Source organism: Panthera leo (genome assembly GCF_018350215.1).
Source record: "Panthera leo isolate Ple1 chromosome Y unlocalized genomic scaffold, P.leo_Ple1_pat1.1 chrY_random_Un_scaffold_80, whole genome shotgun sequence".
In the NCBI taxonomy this organism is placed as follows: domain Eukaryota; kingdom Metazoa; phylum Chordata; class Mammalia; order Carnivora; family Felidae; genus Panthera; species Panthera leo.
The window spans coordinates 344,154-363,940 of record NW_024962234.1 but is presented as its reverse complement, the minus strand read 5'-3'; the positions used below and the strand labels follow the sequence as shown (position 1 = coordinate 363,940).

The window sequence follows — 19,787 nt, the reverse complement described above, 5'->3', positions numbered from 1 at the left end:
ATACAGTGTGCAGGACTTCATGCTTCAGGGAATGTCTGTGGTGTATGCTTGGTGTGCTCTGCTGCTCTGCTGTGGCTGCTCTATCCCTCAGGCCAGTCATCTGCAGATGCTCTCTTTACCTGCAGTGGACAGTGTTGGGTCCTTGGCCAGAGTGGGGTAAGTTTTTAAGCAGGCATGGTAAAAGAGACCTGATGCTAGTTCCACTAGAACTGAAGTCCTGCACAACTCAATGGTCGGTACACGTGGGGTGTGGGGGATGTGTGCTGGTCTTCTGGGGGAGGCGCCCCCTGCACTGGCTTCTATGCACAGAAGCGGTGCCAGCAGAGTGCAGGGGGGCAGGACTCGGTGTTAGCAGGTCAGGCATCCACTGTGTGGGCACTGTGCTATTTACTGAAGTGGCTTATGGTGGGGGCGGGGGGACAGAAATGGGACCTAGCCAGGTCCCTTGTTTCTGGAGAGAGGAGTTCATGCTTATGCTCTCAGGGAAGTCCCCCCGAAGAAGAGTGAATACTTTCCCCTCATGTGTCTAGGTGTCTTTCAGATTGCTGTTTTCTGTCTATTCCGCGTTACTTGCCGGCCCAGAGGAGCACAGTGCATTTGGGGTTTACCCCAGCCAGCTCTGCTGACTTCTAAACTTCCAAACTTCAGGGTCCTGGTGTTGGGGAGATTGGCACCGGTCCTCTGGGAAAGGTTCTCGCTGTGCTGCGACAGATGCAGGTTTGGTACAGAAGGGCAGTCACACCAGAGCACAAGGGTGTGGGATTTGGAGCAAGCCTGCTGTGCAGTGTTGTGGTTAGCTGCCCTGAGGATGTGTCTCTGCACCTCCGCTCAGGAGCAGAGGAAATGGTGCCCACCAGCTCCTCTGTCTCCACAGAGGCAATGCCACGCCTCACAGATGTGTTCCAAAACAAACCAGCAGTCTCTCCCTGCCCACTGAGGTGATCCTTAGAACATGCCATCTGCCCAGAAGTTGTTTGCCTGTCTTCTCTCCAGGAGTAGGGCACCGTCCTCAGATCTCCATCCCAGCTATCCTGGGGACCTGTGAAACTCCAGGCTTTGAACCCCACTGTTTACAAAAGCTCACAAAATTCACCCCCTCTCGTTGTGGAGTGAGTGCCTTTGGGGAAATGTTCCTGTGTCTTCCCCTGAGTGTGCCTCTTTCTCACCCTTCTTTGTGACTAGGGTTCTCTGCACTCTGCAGCACCTGCAGTCTGTTTCCCTCCCGAACCATGTCTCTGCACTTCTTACCTTTCTTCGTGTGGCCTCTTGTCTCTCTCTACTTGTGGAGTTTGTTTCTGTCAGTCCTCAGGTCATTTTCGTGGGTACTCAGAATGATTTGATGGTTATCTAGCTGTGTTCGAGGGACAAAGCAAGCCTAGGGTCCTCCTACCACACCTCCGTCTTAGCTCCTCTAGGGTGGGTTTTTTTTTTTCCCTTTTCTTTTCTGTTTGAGTGAACTTCCATAACATTGTTGGGGAGGAAGGAATTCCATGTCCCCTTCAAGATCCTTCTAGCTGGACTGTGAATCAGATTGATACGAGGAGAGTAACAGGAAAAAACATCAAATTCAATTTCATATACATGGGGACTCCACACCAACACAAAATTGAAAGACTGGATATATGTGACATACATCATTCTGCACTAAGGAGAAGCAGGTAGGAGTCTGGGCTTTCAAAGGGAAGGTGTGCAAATCACAGGAAAAAGATAGAGAGTAGATAAAGTGTTTGCAGACAATGGGGCATAGGAATTTTCACAAAAAGGCTTTGCTGAATTCCTCCTTGTTTTACCTGCTTCAATCCCTGTCTTCCACCCCTCGTTCTTATCATAATGTAGTTATCTGTGCAGATTGCTCCTTCCAGGAGCAGCTCCTCCATCTAAGTTGTCTTGAGTCAGCTGAGGGAGACAAGAGGGTCAAAAACTTTTGCTGAGTTGGGACGCCTGGGTGGCTCAGTTGCTTAAGCCACTGACTTCAGCTCGGGTCACGATCTCACAGTTGTGAGCCTGAACCCCACGTCAAGCTCTGCGTTGACAGCTCAGAGCCTGGAGCCTGCTTTGGATTCTGTGTCTGCCTCTCTCTGCCCCTCGCGAGCTCGTGCCTCTCTCTCAATCAATCTCTCTCTCTCTCTCTCTCTCTCTCTCTCTCTCTAAAGAAAAAAAACATTTAAAAAAAATTTAAAAAAAAACAACAACAAACTTTTGCTGAGTCTATTCGGTTGTGACTGTTTTTAACTGGAAATAATCTTTGTGCCAAAGTGGCCCATCTCGGGGCATCCTGCCATTGGCCTCTACAGGAGTTTTCTATATGGTGAGTAAACTTAAGTGCCTTGTATGCAAAGTGTATGTGATATGGCTTATCATTTGTTTTCACATGACTGTCCCAATATTTCAATACAATAAGAAAAGACAAAAGAAAACTGAGAAAGTGAAGAGAAGAAAGAAAAAAAAAGCCTGACCCAAAACGAGAAAAATAAATGAAAAATAAACAAGAGACTATGAACCTGAGTTTAAATGAAAAAAGTAAAATAAAATAAATAAGGAAGCCTGGTCTTATTTCCACCAGAACTGTGGGTGTCATTTGGACACTTGATTTTCAGTACACTTGGTGCTTGTGGGGTGCTGTCGGTGCTGGTCTTCTGGGAGACCAGCCTGCTGCCTCGCTCAGCATCAGTCTTGCCTCTCAGTTGACAGGCAGGGAGCAGCAGGTCCCTCATCCACTGGGGGCTGCTGTGCTGCTCTCTAAAGTCTGACCCTGTTTGTGTTCTGGCAGGCAATGGCACCACTCTAATCTCTTGCCTCATGGACAGGGGATCTTCCACTCCCGGCTCTTCAAATAGTCCTAACAGAAGAGCGAAGGCAGTGTGTTCACAGTGTGCCACAACTCTTCTGTGTTGTTGTTGTTGTTTTTGTTTTTTTTTTTTTGGGGGGGGGGTGGCTGGGATTCAGAACCCAAAGCCTTAATGGACCTGGTCTCACATGGATCCCCACTCCCTCCTGTAGATTAGAGCCTCTCCACACTGTCTGAAATCCTGCCCCTGATAATCAGTCCCCCGCCTGCACAGTGTGCGGAATCTATGGTGTAGCATTGCTAAAAGCGGCAAAAGCTATATTCCCTCTGGATGCACCTCTGTCCCCTGCTGATGGACGGCTTTGTGCTGGGGCTTGGCAGGGTCTTTGGTCCTTGAGATAGTAATATACCCTGTTGCAAAAGTACTCCAGGAAGAGGAATGTTCTCTCCCAATGCACCCCGGGTATCTCTATACCATGCTATGTACCCTGGGACCATTTCTCTCTTCCCCAGGAAGCCACAGCTCTGCTCCTGAGAAAGTCACACACTTCCAAAACCTGAGTTTGAGTTCCAAATGCTGTTTGAAAACAAAACAAAACAAACAGCAAACAAACAAACACCTGTGGCCCTTTTTGTGTATTTTTTGCCCCCAGTCCCATGGTCAGAGAGGGTTTCCTCTTTTGCGAACTCAGCGCCCCTCTTTTTCTCTTCGTTTCGTCTCTCTGTGGAAAGGGTTCCCTCCCTCCATGGCATCACCATTTCTCTGTCACCCAGTTCACTTCCATGCACCTCGCACCTCCCATGTTGTCTCCCTCTGACTCTGGAGATGGTTCTGCCACTCCACACACACATTGCAGATCGATTTCCTGGGTGTTCCTGGGAGTCGACCTCAGGAGAGCTGTGTTCGCCCAAGTCGTATCAGTTCTTTATATATTTCAGGTATTAACCCGTTATCAGATCTGTCACTTGCCCACATCTTCTCCCATCCAGTAGATTGTCTCCTGTTCCTTCGCTGTGCAGAAGCTTGTATTTTGTCATTATCTCAATAGTTTGTTTTGCTTATGTTTTCCTTGCCTCAGGAGACATCGAGGCAGTGTTGCTATGGTAGATGTCAGAGACATTTCTGCCTGGGTCCTGTTGTTAGGAGTGTTATGGTTTCAGGTCTCACACATACTCAGTCCAATTTCAATTGATTTTTGTGTATGGTGAAGAAAGTGGTCCAGGTTCATCCTTCTGCACGTTGCTGTGCAGATTTCCCAGAGCCATTTGTTTTTCTTTTTCCCCCTGAATATTCTTTCCTGCTTAGTGGAAGATTAGTTGGCCGTATAGTTGTGGGTCTATTTCTGGGGTTTCTGTTCTGCCTTATTCATCTGTGCGTGTGCGTGTGCGTGTGCGTGTGCGTGCGTGCATGCCTGTGTGTGTGTTTTGAGCCAGTACCAAATATTTTAAATACTTCAGCTTTGTACTATATCCTGAAATCTGGTATTGGGATGCCTCCTGTTTCTACATCAATATTTATTAGGATTTTTTTTTTTTTTTTTTTTTTTTTTGTCTATTCAGGGTCTTTGGGGGTTTCCTACCAATTTTGGTATTATTTGTTTTAGTTCTGTGAGGGCTACTGTTGGTAGTCTGATGGGATTGCATTCAATGTGTAGATTGTTTTGGGCAATATGGGCATTTTAGCATGAATGTCTTCCAATCCATGAATATGGAATGTCTTTGGGAATGTCTTTCCATTTAGTTTGGGTCATCGTCAATTTATTACATCAGTGTTTGACAGTGTTTCAAGTAGAGATGTTTTACCCTGCATGGTTAAGTTTATTCACAGCGTTATTTACGTAGTTATTTTTTGGGTAAGATTGTAAATGGTGTTACTTCCTTAATTTCTCTTTCTGCTACTTCGTGTTACTGTAAAGACTCACTTCTGGTATCTGCGTATTAATTTTGTATCCTGCCACTTTCCCTAATTAGTTTATTACTTATACTATTTACTTATTTATTTTTTTGGTCGAGTCTCTAGGATTTTCTATGTATAGGACCTGTCATCTGCAAATAGTGACAGTTTAATTTCTTCTTTTCCCGTGTGGATGCCTCTCATTTCTTTTTCTTGTCTGATTTCTGTGGCTAGGCGTTACAGTAATCATTGATAAGTGGTGAGAGGGGACATCCTTGTCTTCTTCCTGAGGTTACCTGAACTTTCAGCTATTCTGAGTTAATTATTGCGTATGGTGTTCAATGTCCAGCTTCATTCTTGTTTTCGTTTCTTCTTCTTCTTCTTCTTTTTTGTTTAATGTGGCTATTGTTTCCTCAGCATCTTTTGTTGCAGGGGCAGATTTTTGCCCTCCGAATGGCTCGGCACCCTTTGTGGAAAATCATCTGAAAATGTGTTTGAGAAATTATTTCTGTGCTCTTACTTTCATTAATCTTCATGTTTGTCTTCATCCCAACACCACATCATTTTGATTATTGTAGCCTTGTTTTAAGTTTTAAAGTCAGGAGATGTGAGTCATTCAACTGTTTTCTTGTTTTGTTTTGTTTGTTTTGTTTTGTTGTTTCAGTATTTGGCTCTTCTAGTCCCTTGAGATTCCATATCATTTTAGAATGGATCTTTGCACTTTTGTAAAAGAGACACCCCTGGTAATTTGATAGGGACGCATTGAATCTGTAGATCACTTTGGTAATACTGCCTCCTTAACAATGTCCTGATGTTAGTATAGCCATCCCATTTGTCTTTTGGTACGTTTTGTATGGAATATCCTCTTCTACCTGTTTTTCTCTACCTGTTTGTATTTTGGACCTAAGGTGAATCTCTTGCAGGCAGTATGTAGAAGGACCATGTGTTGATCTGCTCATTGAGTTACTTACTAGCATTTTTTTTTTTATTGAGATATAAGTGTTATAACTTGTACAACCTAATGATTAGATACCTGTACACAATGGAAAGTGATCATAATAAATCTAGTTAACATCCATCAACACACATAGTCACAAATTTTATTTGTCTTCTGATGGGAACTTTTAAGATCTTCTGCCTTGTCAGCTGGCAAAGATACGGTACGCTATTTGTCATTACCTGTAGTCAAGATACAGTACATTACATCCTCTGGAGTTATTTATGGAATAAGTGGAAATTTGCACCGTTTGACCACAGTCACCCATTCTTGGCTCCCCCAACCCTGATTCTGGCCACCACCAGAATTTGTGTTGTTTTTGTTTTAGGACCCACGTGTAGATCAGATCACATAGCATTTGTCTTTCTCTGTCTGACTTGTTTCAGTTAGCGTAATGTCCTCAAGTTCCATGCATGTTGTTGCCAACAGCAGCATTCCCTTACATTTTTATATCTGAATAATATGCCTGCCCTCTCTCATTGGGTGTGTGTGTGTGTGTGTGTGTGTGTGTGTGTGTGTGTGTGTGACTTTTTTATCCATTCATGAATTAGTGGACGCTTAGTGTTTCCCTTTGTTAGCTACTGTAAATAATGCTTCAGGGTACATATATTCTTTAGTTTGAATGTTCATCTCCTTCCCAAAAGACTTACAAGTGGAATATGGAAGTTCTACTACCTTTCATTTTCTGAGAAACCTCGAAAGTAATCACCATAGTGGTTCTCTGGTTCTGTGTGTATTTTAGGCTTGTACTGTTTCTGTTCTTGTTCCACTGGAATTTGGATGGGGATCTCATGACTTGGTAGATTGCCTTGACTAGGATGCACATCCTAAAAATGTTCATTCTTGGGGCACCGGGGTGGCTCAGTCGGTTAAGCATCTGACTGCAGCTCAGGTCGTGATCTCGCGGTGTGTATGAGTTTGAGCCCCATGTCCAGCTCTGTGCTGACAGCTCGGAGCCTGGAGCCTGCTTCAGAATCTGCGCCTCCCTCTCCCTCTGCCCCTCCCCTGCTCGCGCCCTGTCTCTCTCCCTCTCACACACAAAAATAAATAAACATAATTTTTTAAAATGTTGATTCTTCTACCCTCATGAGCATGGAATCTCTTTCCATTTATTTGTATCTTATTCATTTTTTTTTCCATTGGTGTCTTATAGTTTTCAGTGCAGGTCTTTCATCTCTGTGTTTAAATTTATTCTGAGATATTTTATTATTTTTAGTGTAACTGTAAAAGGGGTTGTTTTCCCAATTCCTCCTTGGATAGAAAGAAACACAGCTGATTTTGGTATACTAATTTCACAGTTTGTAACTTTACTGATTCAGGTATTAGTGCTAGAAGTTTGTTGGTGGACTCATTAGGCTTCTCTATACATATGATATAATGTCATCTATAATTAGGGATCCTTACTTTTTCCTTTCCAATTTGGATTATTTTATTATTATTTGTTTTCTTGTCTAATTGCTTGTCCAGGATTTCTGATAGTCTATAGAGTTAAAAGTGGTGAGAGTGGGCATCCTTGTCTTTTTCCAGATCTTAGAGGAATAGCTGTCAGCTTTCCACCTTGGGCTATGATGTTAGGTGTGGGCTTGTCATATATGGTCTTCATTGCAGTGAGGTGTCTTTCCTGCAAACCACTTTGTCAACAGTGTTTATCTCATAAATGGATGTTGATGTTTCTGCATTTATTGTGATGATCACACGATTTTTATCCTTTATTTTATTATCGTAGTGTAGCTTTGATTTGTGAATGTCAAACCATCCTTGTATTCTTGGAATAAATCCCACTTGATCATAGTATATGTTTCGTTGATTGTATCGTTGAATTTGGTTTGTTAATATTTTGTTGAGGAGTTTTGCATCTCTGTTGCTCAGGGATATTGGCATGTGATTTCCTTCCCTGTTGTGTCCTTGTCTAGTTTTGCTGTCACAGTAAGACTTTGCCTCATGAAAATGAGATTGGAAATGTTCCCTCATCAGTTTTTTTTTTTTTTTTGAAAGAGATTGAGGTATATAGTGTTAATTTTCTAAAATTTGGATTGAATTCAACGTTGAAGCCATGGGTCCTAGAGTTTAGTTTGTGGAGAAATTGTTAATAACCGAGTCAGTCTTATTATTTGAAATTTGTGTTTTCATATTTTCTGTTCCTTTGTCATTGTGCTCTTGGGTTATCTTTTCTAGGAATTTATCCATTTCTTCTAGGTTGACCTATTCTTTTGCTCTACAATTGTGCATGATAGTCTCATAATCCTTTGTATTCTGTGGTATGTGTTGTAATGTCTCCTTCGTTTCTGATTTTTTTTGAGTTCTGTAGTGTACTTGGTTAGTGTAGCTAAATTTGCCGTTTGTTTTTAAGAACATTAGCTGTCCCTAATCTTTTCTACTGCCTTTGTAGTCGCTATTCCTTTTAGTCCACTCTGATCTGCGTTATTTCCTTCCTTCTACTAACTTTGGGCTTTGTTTATTCCTTTTTCCCCTAGTTCCTTGAGGTGTAAAGTAGGTGGTTCACTTGGGCTCTGTGTCTTGATATAGGTATTTATTACTATGAACTTCCCTAGTAGGAATGTTTTTGCTGCATCAAATTTTGGTATGTTGTTTATCCACTTTAATTTGTCAGAAGGTTTTTTTTTTTATTTCTTTAGACTTCTTTGTTTATTTCTTTAGATTTCCATTGGTTTTTCACTTTGTGATGTTTAATCTCCACACATTTGTGAATTCGGTTTTCCTCTCTCATTACTTTGTAAATACATTGTGCCGCTTCCCTCTAGCCTACACACAGTTTCTGCTGAAATGTCTGCTGATTGTTTTATGGGGATTCCCTTGTACATACCGGGTGTTTTTGTTTGTTTGTTTGTTTGTTCACTTGTTGCTTTTAGACGCTCTCCTTGTCTTTAATTTGAAAGTTTATTTATGTTTATCGTATGGGTCTCTTTGAATTGTTACTTGGAACACTGCCGGCTTTCTGTATCTGGATGTCTGTATCCTTCCCCAGGTTTGGGAAGTTTGGAGCTGCTGTTTCTTCGATATGTTTTCTGCCCCTTTCTCAATATCTTCTCCTCTGGGACCTTTATTATGTGAATGTTGGTGAGCTTGGTGTGCCTTAAAGCAGTTTCTAATTCTGTTTTCTTTTTGCTTCTCTGATTGGGTGAGTTCCACTGCCTTGTCTTCCACTTCACTGATTCCTTTTTGTGCTTCATCTAATCTGCTGCTCAAGCCTCTCTTGCATATATTGCAGTTCAGTTCGTGTATATCCTTCTATGACTTCTATTTGAATATTAATTTGTATTTTCTATTACTTTATTATAATTCACAGTTTGTTCATCTGTTCTTCTCCCAGGCTTGGTGAGCGTCTTTAGGACTGTTAATTTGAACTGCCTTTTATCAGGTAAATCACTTACCTCTGTGTCAGTAGGGTTTTCATCTGAGGGTTTGTCTTATTCTTAACATTGGAACATAGTCCTCCATTTTGTTATTTTGCTTGAATTTCTGCCCTTGTTTCTATGTATTAGATGAAACAGCCATCCATCTCAGTCCCAAAGCAGTGGCCTTGTGTAGGAGATAAACCTTGCCTTAGCTCTTGATTTTATCTGAAACTGCTGTGACTGTTCACACAACCTACTTTATTTTTAGTGGCTCTCAGAAGCTGAGGGTGTGTCAGTTTCCCAAAGGGAACAGTCCATCGCTGAGATTCAGGCTGATTGTAAGCCAGATGCTACAAAGGCAGCAGCTTTCAAAGTATGCAAATAACACTCTTTCAGAGGAAGGCTAAGGGATAAACCTTCAGAACGGTCTCTGTGCACTAATCCCTTGGGTGATAGACAGTTAAGAACTGTTTATTCATCTGTTACTGTGTTGTGAACCTGTGAACACAAACTTGGCTGGCCACAAGAGTCAAGCATTCCAGGGATGTGTCATCTTGGCAATCAGTGGTGCTAGACATATACAAAGTCTCCTTCCTTGAAGACGCTGATCTCCTGGGACGTGGTAGACGTAGAGTGTGAAGATGGTGCCTCCTCTTCCTGCCTTGTATAGAGGATTTGTAGTTGGCTCCTAGATGTATGCTTTAATTTAGAAGCCTGCCTTTTGAAGATACGCTAATAGGCCTCTTCCACAGAAAGACTGGGTTACATTTCAGTCTGCCATTTCTTCACTGTGCTTGGTGTGTGTTGGCTCAGCCCACATGGATGGTTCTCCACTTGTAACAGTCCTGTGGGATCTATGAGTATAGTCCCCACTGGCCACTAGAGCCAGGCAATGAAGGGGTGTCCTCCCTCCCCCGGGCAATAGTCACAACAAACCAAAGTATAAGAAGTGAAAACAGGAGGAGCATATATGTTTACACACTCCCCTCTAGGAGATAGCAGCACTCAAGAATGTGGTCACCACCCCCTCAGCTCTTGTGGATCTGTGAATGTCTTCATTTCTCCGTCAGTTTTGAAGGACAGTTTTGTCAGATACAGGAGGGACTGTCTCCCTCCAACACATCAGCACTTTGAAGGCCACTGACTTCTGGCTTCTGCTGAGAAATTAGCTGATAATCTTATGGAGATTCCTTCATAGGTGATGAGTCACTTTCCCTCTTGCTGCTTTCAAGATTTTCTCTTTGTCATTGGCACTGGGCAGTTTTTATTATAATGTGCCTCAGTGTGGGTGTCTGTTTATCCTTCCTGGTGTTCAGCCAGCTTTTTGGTATTCATATGTTGCATCAAATTTGGGGAAGTTTGTGCCATTATTTTTTCCAATAATTTTTCTGCCCATCCCTCTTCTTTGATTCCCACGGTGCATATGTTGCTCCACTTGGTGGTGTCCCAAAGGTCCTTTATGCTCTTAGGTTTTTCCTCATTTTTTTTTTTTTTTTTTCATTCCCTGGAGTTGAGAATTTACATTGACGTATCTTCTAGTTTACTGATTTCTTTCTTTTGTCTGGTCATATCTGATTTTAAATCTTTGTAGTGAATTGCTCACTTCAGTTTTGTATTTTTCAATTCCATATTTTTATTTTAGTTCCTCTTTATGGTCCCTCGTTATGGACTTTTTTTCCTTTTAATTCCTACATTGTTTTCCTGACTTTATCCGCATCATCCATTAGCTCTTTGGGCAGTGTAAAGAGCTAAAGGTGTTGTTTTAATGTGTTTGGTATTTCTATCATCTGATCTTCGTCTGGGACAGTTTCTGTTGACTTACGTTTTTCCTTTGAATTGGCCATACTGTCCTACTTCTTTGTACGCCTTATGATTTGTTGCTGTTGCTGTTGTTGTTGTTGTTGTTGCTGCTGCTGCTGCTGCTGTTGTTGAAAACTAGATATTTAAATATTATGACATGGTAACTTGAATATTAGATTCTCTCTATTTTGCCTAGGTTTTGCTCTTTGCCTTTCCTTGTTTGGCTAGTGTTGTACAAGGTCTGTCAGAGATTAGAATGAAATGCAAACTTAAGGTCTTCCCTGGTTGTCTTTCATTCTAGGCTTGCATGGGTGACTTTCTAAATTTCCACAGATATATGGTTGTTTTTGAATGTCATAGTACTTCAGTGTATGCCTTCCCCTCCAAAGAAGAAAAGAGGATAAGTGAAATGAGGGAAATAATAATTAAGTAGGGTCTGTTTCCCTACACACCCTGCGTGCCACTTCATATGGTGCGAGGCATCTGCAATGATGGTGGCCACCACTCTGTGTGCACCTTTGTGATCAGATGTGTCAGTCGCAGTCAAACACATATCTTTGATATTTTTGAAAGACTGAGACGTTACTGCTTACCTGGCTCCTGTAAGCCACTGCAGGAACATGTGATAGTATAGTCACCTGCCACAGGAGCATGGGAGTGGAGTGAAGAGTGAATATCTGCTCCTGCACTGTTGGCTTAAATTAACCAAAATTAACCACTGTTTACTGGCTCAGCATGCCCTTGGAGGGTGCAGGACTTTGAATAGATTCCAGAGTTCCAAAATAATGAAGTTGTAGGAGTGGAACAGCTTTCTCTGATGTCACTTCAGTCTCTTGTTCCGTGACCCTTGTCCTTGATTACCTATCTCATCTCTGTACCCCCTTGGCCACCCTCTGCTTTGGCTACCTTATGTAGCCATAAGAGGACATCAAAAGCCACAAGTACAGATACTCCATTCAGATTCTGAGTATCACCAGTCCAGAAAATACTTTTTGAAGGATTCCCACTATATTTGTTCTCTCTGTAACCATTGCAGCAAGCAGTACATTGAGCTTCTACTTTCACCTTGCCTGTACTACCTTCAGTCTTTGTGTTTGTTTTTTCCCTTAGATTTCATATGCCATAAAAATCAGTCTTTCTGGAAATATACATGCTCCACTTTGTCCATCCATTTCACCTGCCAGACAGAAACCCACTCAAGGTGTCCAAAAATACAGCCAGGCAGATGAAATCACAACTAGGTCTTCATGGTCATTTTAATACCTCTCTGTCTACAATCACTACACTATTATAAAAACTCCACATATTAGACACTTTTTTCCATTGACTGTATAAACCCTCAACTTCTTTCTACCTGCCCTCCTTCTCCACAGGAGTTGCAAATAATTTTCTTGCACTATGCAAAGTGCAACTAAATTATTTGCAACTGTGCCTTTTTTTGTAGAGGAAAGAGAAGCCATCAGGCTTTCTGTGTCTCCATGTCAAATATATCAATTACTTGCAATGGTGCCTATCTTCTCGGGCTCCTTTTTGTTCATTTTTTTTTTTATCATTAATATTTATCAGCTCAGTGTCTCGTACCTAGTCAGTTCAGTGTAATATGTCATCATTAGTGCCTAAGGTAGTCACGTCTGAGCTGCATCACCAGTAATTTGTTATTAGTATTACCATGAAAGAATTCAATTCCAATAGACATAATAATGTTTTTACTCAGCTTCTGATACATGAGCAGCAGGAAAGAATGGGGAGTGGGCAGGAAACCAGTTGGGTTGCAGATAATTTGTGTAGCACCTATAGCCAGGTGAATTATGCTATACTCATAGTCCGTAGTAAGATTCAAAGAAAAATTATTCTTTGCCAGAAGAAATTTCAATGAAGGTGTTTTTAGTAGCTCTAAACGTGTGGCCTGTAAGAGTGTTTGATAAGTCTCCTGGATAAGTCGCTCTTGCTCTTGCTCTTGAAATGTGTGACTTGTCAACATTTTTTCTTTAGGAGAGCTTTACTGAAGTGTCAGCAAGACTGTCATTTTATCTGTTCTCATACAATAGAATAAATTGCCTTCTTTTCACGAAGAGCTGCTTCTTTGTTTCATTTCTTGTAGTTTTTCCATTTCTTGTAGAAAAGTAAAACCAGATGGTGTTCACTCATAAGAAGTTTGCCTCAAAGATCTATTTTGTTTTTAATTTTAAAAAAGACATTGTGGTTTGTTTTCTAAATACACCAAAATTATTTGCATGCCATTTTATATCTCAGCCGAATAAGAGAGTAGTAGAAAAGTTTCCATGACTAATTCCAATTCTGCCAACTGTAACTCCGAGGTTCTTACTTTATTTTCTAACTGTATAAACTACTTGTTAATTTTAGCTGGAGGAGAGCAGGAATGTTCAGAAGCAAATGAAGGTTCTGCAGAAGAAACAAGCCCAGATCATCAAAGAGAAAGTTCACTTGCAGAGTGAACACAGCAAGGCCATCTTGGCAAGAAGCAAACTAGAGTCTCTTTGCAGGGAACTTCAGCGTCACAATAAGACACTAAAGGTTAGTTGATGCATTTTTCTGTTTTCAGGAGACGGCTAGGGTGAGTGTATAACCACTGTTTGAAGTGATTTTGTTTGAAGTAGATCCTTGCTTCACTTGCTGTAGTGGGACTTGGTTGTAATAATGGCAGCTTGGCGATAACTCCAGGGGACACTTGCTTCAGGTGTCAGGTAGGTTAGGTTCCTGAGCAGAGGACTTTGGTGGGTCCTCAAAGACATACTACCTTCAACATTTATTTATTCAACTTTGCCTGGGTTAATGCTGTATGTAAGGCCACTTGTAAATCTAATACTCTGCTATCCAGCTGTTGGTTTCAGCATCAAGAAAGAGTTCAGTAATGTACCTTATACTTGATCACAGGGTATCTAGATGGTATTGATGTTAGTGTTCATGGCCCTCCTGTTTAGTAAGCTCAGGGTTGCCAGGAATTTTTCTGATGATTAATGTAGTTGATTACCATGACCTTCATGGTGATGAAGAAATGAAATGCTCAGCAGAAAGCAGAAAACATTGACTGGTAGTAATAGACTTGAATCAGAATGAGTTTACGAAGCAAAAACAGATTGCAGAGAACTCCTATGGATCCTAACTGGCTAGTCTGTGTAACCGTTCTCTTCCCATCTTCAGCAATTCACTTCCTAAGTACTACAGAAGAGCACTCACGCCTACGTTGGTTTTGTACACATGTAGGTGAAGGATTTACTCTTCTCTATATATACAGGAAGAGGGAACAGTTATTAAAATTTTATAATTTGTGGAAGGATAAAGAACTAGAGAGTGTAAAAGGAATCTGCCTTTTCTAATGGGAACATGTCTGCCTATAGCTAAGAATACGGAGTAGGATCTCTAATTACCTTTATCACAGCAAACTCCCAAGATCCAGGAATACAGGGCAACTCATGAAATAAATCCTGATCTGGGGTGAGGTTTTTTTTTTGTTTTTTGTTTTTTTTTCATTAGAAGACTTAAATTTAGATTGATTTTTTTTTTCTTTTTTTTTTAAATTTTATTTTGTATTTTTTTAAATTTACATCCAAATTAGTTAGCATGTAGTGCAACAATGATTTCAGGAGTGCCCCTTACCCATTTAGTCCATCCCCCCTCCCACAATCCCTCCAGCAGCCCTCAGTTTGTTCTCCATATTTATGAGTCTCTTCTATTTTGTCCATCTCCCTGTTTTTATATTATCTTATATTATTTTTATATTATTTTTGTTTCCCTTCCCTTATGTTCATCTGTTTTGTCTCTGAAAGTCCTCATAAGAGTGAAGTCATATGATTTTTATCTTTCTCTGACTAATTTCACTTAGCATAATACCCTCCAGTTCCATCCATGTAGTTGCAAATGCCAAGATTTCATTCTTTTTCATTGCCATATATACATATATACACACACACATATGTATACATATATGTATGTATATATGTATATGTAAATATGTATATACATATATGTGTACATGTATACATATATATGTATGTATATGTGTATATATATGTATATATGTACATATATATATATACACACGGAATGGGAAAACTGGACAGCAACAGGCAGAAGAATGAACCTGGACCGTGTTCTTAGCATATATATATATATGTATATATGTATATATATACATATATGGTATATATGTGTATATGTATATATACACACATATATGGTATATATGTGTATATGTATATATACACACATATATGGTATATATGTGTGTATATATATATATATACATATATATATATAAATGTATATATGTATATATGTATATGTGTGTGTGTGTGTGTGTGTGTGTGTGTGTGTGTGTGTGTGTGTATATACACACACACACCACATATACCACATCTTCCTTATCCATTCATCCATCCATGGACATTTGGGCTCTTTCCGTACTTTGGCTATTGTTGATAGTGCTGCTATGAACATGGGGTGCATGTGTCCCTTCGAAACAGCACACCTGTATCCCGTGGATAAATGCCTAGTAGTGCAATCGCTGGGTCATAGGGTAGTTCTATTTTTAGTTTTTTGAGGAACCTCCATACTGTTTTCCAGAGTGGCTGCACCAGCTTGCATTGCCACCAACAATGCAAAAGAGATCCTCTTTCTCCGCATCCTCGCCAACATCTGTTGTTGCCTGAGTTGTTAAAGTTAGCCATTCTGACAGGTGTAAGGTGGTATCTCATTGTGGCTTATCAGGTTATTTCCCTGGTGATGAGTGACGTTGAGCATTTTTCATGTGTCGCTTGGCCATCCGGACGTCTTCCTTGGAGAAGTGTCTATTCATGTCTTTTGCCTGTTTCTTCACTGGATTATTTGTTTTTTGGGTGTTGAGTTTGGTAAGGTCTTTATAGATTTTGGATACTAACCCTTTATCTGATATGTCATTTGCAAATATCTTCTCCCATTCTGTTGGTTGCCTTTTAGTTTTGCTGATTGTTTCCTTCGCTGTGCAGAAGCTTTTTATTTTGACGAGGTCCCAGTAGTTCATTTTTGCTTTTGTTTCCCTTGCCTCCAGAGACGTGTTGAGTAAGAAGTTGCTGCGGGCAAGATCAAAGAGGTTTTTGCCTGCTTTCTCCTCAAGGAATTTGATGGCTTCCTGTCTTACATTGAGGCCTTTCACCCACCTTGAGCTTATTTTTGTGTATGGGGTAAGAAAGTGGTGCAGGTTCATTCTTCTGCATGTCGCTGTCCAGTTTTCCCAGCACCACTTGCTGAAGAGACTGTCTTCATTCCATTGGATATTCTTTGCTGCTTTGTCAAAGATTAGTTGGCCACACGTTTGTGGATCCATTTCTGGGTTCTCTATTCTGTTCCATTGATCTGAGTGTCTGTTCTTGTGCCAGTACCATACTGTCTTGATGATTATAGCTTTGAAGTCTGGGATTGTGATGCCTCCTGCTTTGGTTTTCTTTTTCAAGATTGCTTTGGCTCTTTGGGGTCTTTTCTGGTTCCATACAAATTTTAAGGTTATTTGTTCCAGCTCTGTGAAGAATGCTGGTGTCACTTTGATAGGGATCGCGTTGAATATGTAGATTGCTTTGGGTAGTATCGACATTTCAACAATATTTGTTCTTCCTATCCAGGAGCATGGAATCTTTTTCCATTTCTTTGTGTCTTCTTCAATTTCTTTCATGAGCTTTCTGTAGTTTTCAGTGTATAGATTTTTCACCTCTTTGGTTCGGTATTTTATGGGTTTTTTTGTGCAACTGTAAATGGGATCGATTCCTTGATTTCTCTTTCTGTTGCTTCATTGTTGGTGTATAGGAATGCAACCGATTTCTGTGCATTGATTTTATATCCTGCAACTTCGCCTAATTCATGAATCAGTTCTGGCAGTTTTCTGGTGGAATCTTTTGGCTTTTCCGTGTAGAGTGTCATGTCATCCGCGAAGGGTGAAAGTTTGCCCTCCTCCTGGCCGCTTTGGATGCCTTTTGTTTCTTTGTGTTGTCTGATTGCAGAGCCTAAGAAGAGTTCCAACACTATGTTGAATAACAGTGGCGAGAGTGGACATCCCTGTCTTTTTCCTGACCTTAGGGGGAAAGCTCTCAGTTTTTCCCCATTGAGGATGATAGTAGCATTGGGTCGTTCATATATGGCTTTTATCATCTCGAGGTATGCTCCTTCTATCCCTACTCTCTTGAGGGTTTTTATCAAGAAAGGATGCCGTATTTTGTCAAATGTTGTCTCTGCCTCTCTTGAAAGGATCATATGGTTCTTGTCCTTTCTTTTCTTGACGTGATGAATCACATTAATTGTTTTGCAGATATTGAACCAGCCCTGCGTGCCAGGTGTAAATACCACTTGGTCATGGAGGGTAATTTTTTCATGTATTGTTGGAGCCGGTTGGCTAATATCTGGGTGAGGATTCTTGCATCCATGTTCATCAGGGAAATTGGTCCATAGTTCTCCTTTTTAGTGGGGTCTCTGTCTGGTTTTGGAATCAAGGTAATGCTGGCTTCATAGAAAGACTTTGGAAGTTTTTCTTCCATTTCTATTTTTTGGAACAGTTTCAAGAGAATAGGTGTTAACTCTCCCTTTAAATATTTGGGAGAATTCCCCTGGAAAGCCTTCTGGCCCGGGACTCTTGTTTTTTGGCAGACTTTTGATTACTAATTCGATTTCCTTACTGGCTATGGGTCTGTTCATATTTTCTATTTCTTCCTGTTTCAGTGTTGGTAGTGTAAATGTTTCTAGGAATTTGCCCAATTCTTCCAGATTACCCATTTTATTGGCATATAATTGCTCATAATATTCTCTTATTATTGTTTTTATATCTGCTGTGTTGGTTGTGATCTCTCCTCTTTCATTCTTGATTTTATTTATTTGGTCCTTTCCTTTTTCTTCTTGATCAAACTGACAAGTCGTTTATCCATTTTGTTAATTCTTTCAAAGAACCAGCTTTTGGTTTCATTGATCTGTTCTACTGGTTTTTTGGTTTTGATAGCATTGATTGCTGCTCTGATCTTTATTATTTCCTGTCTTCTGATGCTTTGGGGTTTTATTTGCTGTTCTTTTTCCAGCTCCTTTAGGCGTAAGGTTAGGTTAGGTATCGGAGATCCTTCTTGCTTCCTTAGGAAGGCCTGGATTGCTGTATACTTTCCTCTTATGACCGCCTTTGCTGCGCCCGCCCCAGGGGTTTTGGGTTGTGGTGTTATCATTTTCATTGACTTCCATATACTTACATTAATTTCCTCTTTAACTGCTTGGTTAGCCCATTCATTCTTTAGTAGGTTGTTCTTCAGTCTCCAAGTATTTGTTACCTTTCCAATTGTTTTCTTGTGGTTGATTTCCAGTTTCATAGCATTGTGGTCTGAACATATGCACGGTATGATCTCGATCTTTTTGTACTTCCTTAGGGCTGATTTGTGTCCCAGTATATGGTCTATCCTGGAGAACGTTCCACGTGCACTGGCGAAGAACGTATATTTTGCTGCTTTAGGATGAAATGTTCTGAATGTATCTATGAAGTCTATCTGGTCCAGTGTGTCATTCAAAGCCATTGTTTCCTTGTTGATTTTTTTATTAGATGATCTGTCCATTGCTGTGAGTGGTGTGTTTAAGTCTCCTACTATTATGGTATAAATGTCAATGAGTTTTTCATGTTTGTGATTAATTGATGTAAATATTAGGGTCCTGCCACATTTGGCACATAAATGTTTACAATTGTTAGGTCTTCTTGGCCTATAGACCCCTTTATTATGATATAATGCCCTTCTGCATCTCTTGATACAGTCTTTATTTTAAAGTCTAGATTGTCTGATAGAAGTATGGCTACTCTGGCTTTCTTTTGTTGTCTTTTGCATGACAGATGGTTCTCCACCCCCTTATATTCAATATGAAGATGACTTTAGGTCTCAAGTGGGTCTCTTGTAAACAGCATATAGATGGATCTTGTTTTTCTTATCCATTCTCTTACCCTGTGTCTTTTGATTGGAGCATTGAGTCCATTGGAGCAGAGTTCAGAGTGAATACTGAAAGATGTGAATTTATTGCCATTATGATCCTTGTAGAGTTGGAGTTTCTGGTGGTGTTCTCTGGACCTTTCTAATCTTTGGTTGCTTTTGGTATTTCTTTATTGATATAAATTTGTTTATTTATATATATATATACATATATACACATACATATATACACATACACATGTATATATATACATATAGATATATATCTTTGGGTTTTTTTTTCCCATCTTTTCTCCCCTCAGCGAGTCTCCCTTAAAATTTCTTGCAGGGCTGGTTTAGTGGTCGCAGACTGCTTTAATTTATGTTGGTCTGGGAAACTTTTTCTCTCTCCTTCAATTTTGAATGACAGCCTTGCTGGATAAAGAATTTTTGGCTGCATATTTTTCTGATTCAGCACACTGAATGTATCCTGCCGCTCCTTTCTGGCCTGCCATGTTTCTGTGGACAGTTGTGCTGCAAATCTGATGTGTCTTCCCTTGTAGGTAAGGGACTTTTTTCCCTTGCTGCTTTCATGATTCTCTCCTTGCCTGAGTGCTTTGTGAATTTGACTATGATATGCCTCGTTGAGGGTCAGTTTTTGTTGAATCTAACGGGGGTCCTCTGTGCTACCTAGATTTTGATGTCTGTGTCTTTCCCCAAGTTAGGAAAGTTTTCCGCTCTGATTTGCTCACAAAACCCTTCTACCCCTATTTCTCTCTCTTCCTCTTCTGGGACCCCTATGATTCTGATGTTGTTCCTTTTTAATGAGTCACTGATTTCTCTAATTCTTAAATTGTGCTCTTTTGCCTTAATCTCCCTCTTTTTTTCTGCTTCATTATTCTCCATAAGTTTGTCCTCTTATGTTGCTGATTCTCTGTTCTGCCTCGTCCATCCTTGCCACCGCTGCATCCATCTGTGATTGCAGCTCAGTTATAGCACTTTTAATTTCATTCTGGCTATTTTTTACTTCTTTTATCTC

The 19,787-nt window shown here is 40.5% G+C and overlaps 1 protein-coding gene across 2 annotated transcripts in view; it reads left to right on the top strand.

Annotated features, from left to right (window-relative positions):
* Positions 1–19,787, top strand: part of TXLNG (taxilin gamma) — a 53,910-nt gene that overhangs the window by 18,745 nt on the left and 15,378 nt on the right. For both annotated transcript variants that reach the window (XM_042926819.1, XM_042926820.1), the window contains exon 3: positions 13,200–13,370. In XM_042926819.1, coding sequence (XP_042782753.1) covers positions 13,200–13,370 — 171 coding nt within the window. The remainder of the gene's footprint in view (positions 1–13,199; positions 13,371–19,787) is intronic.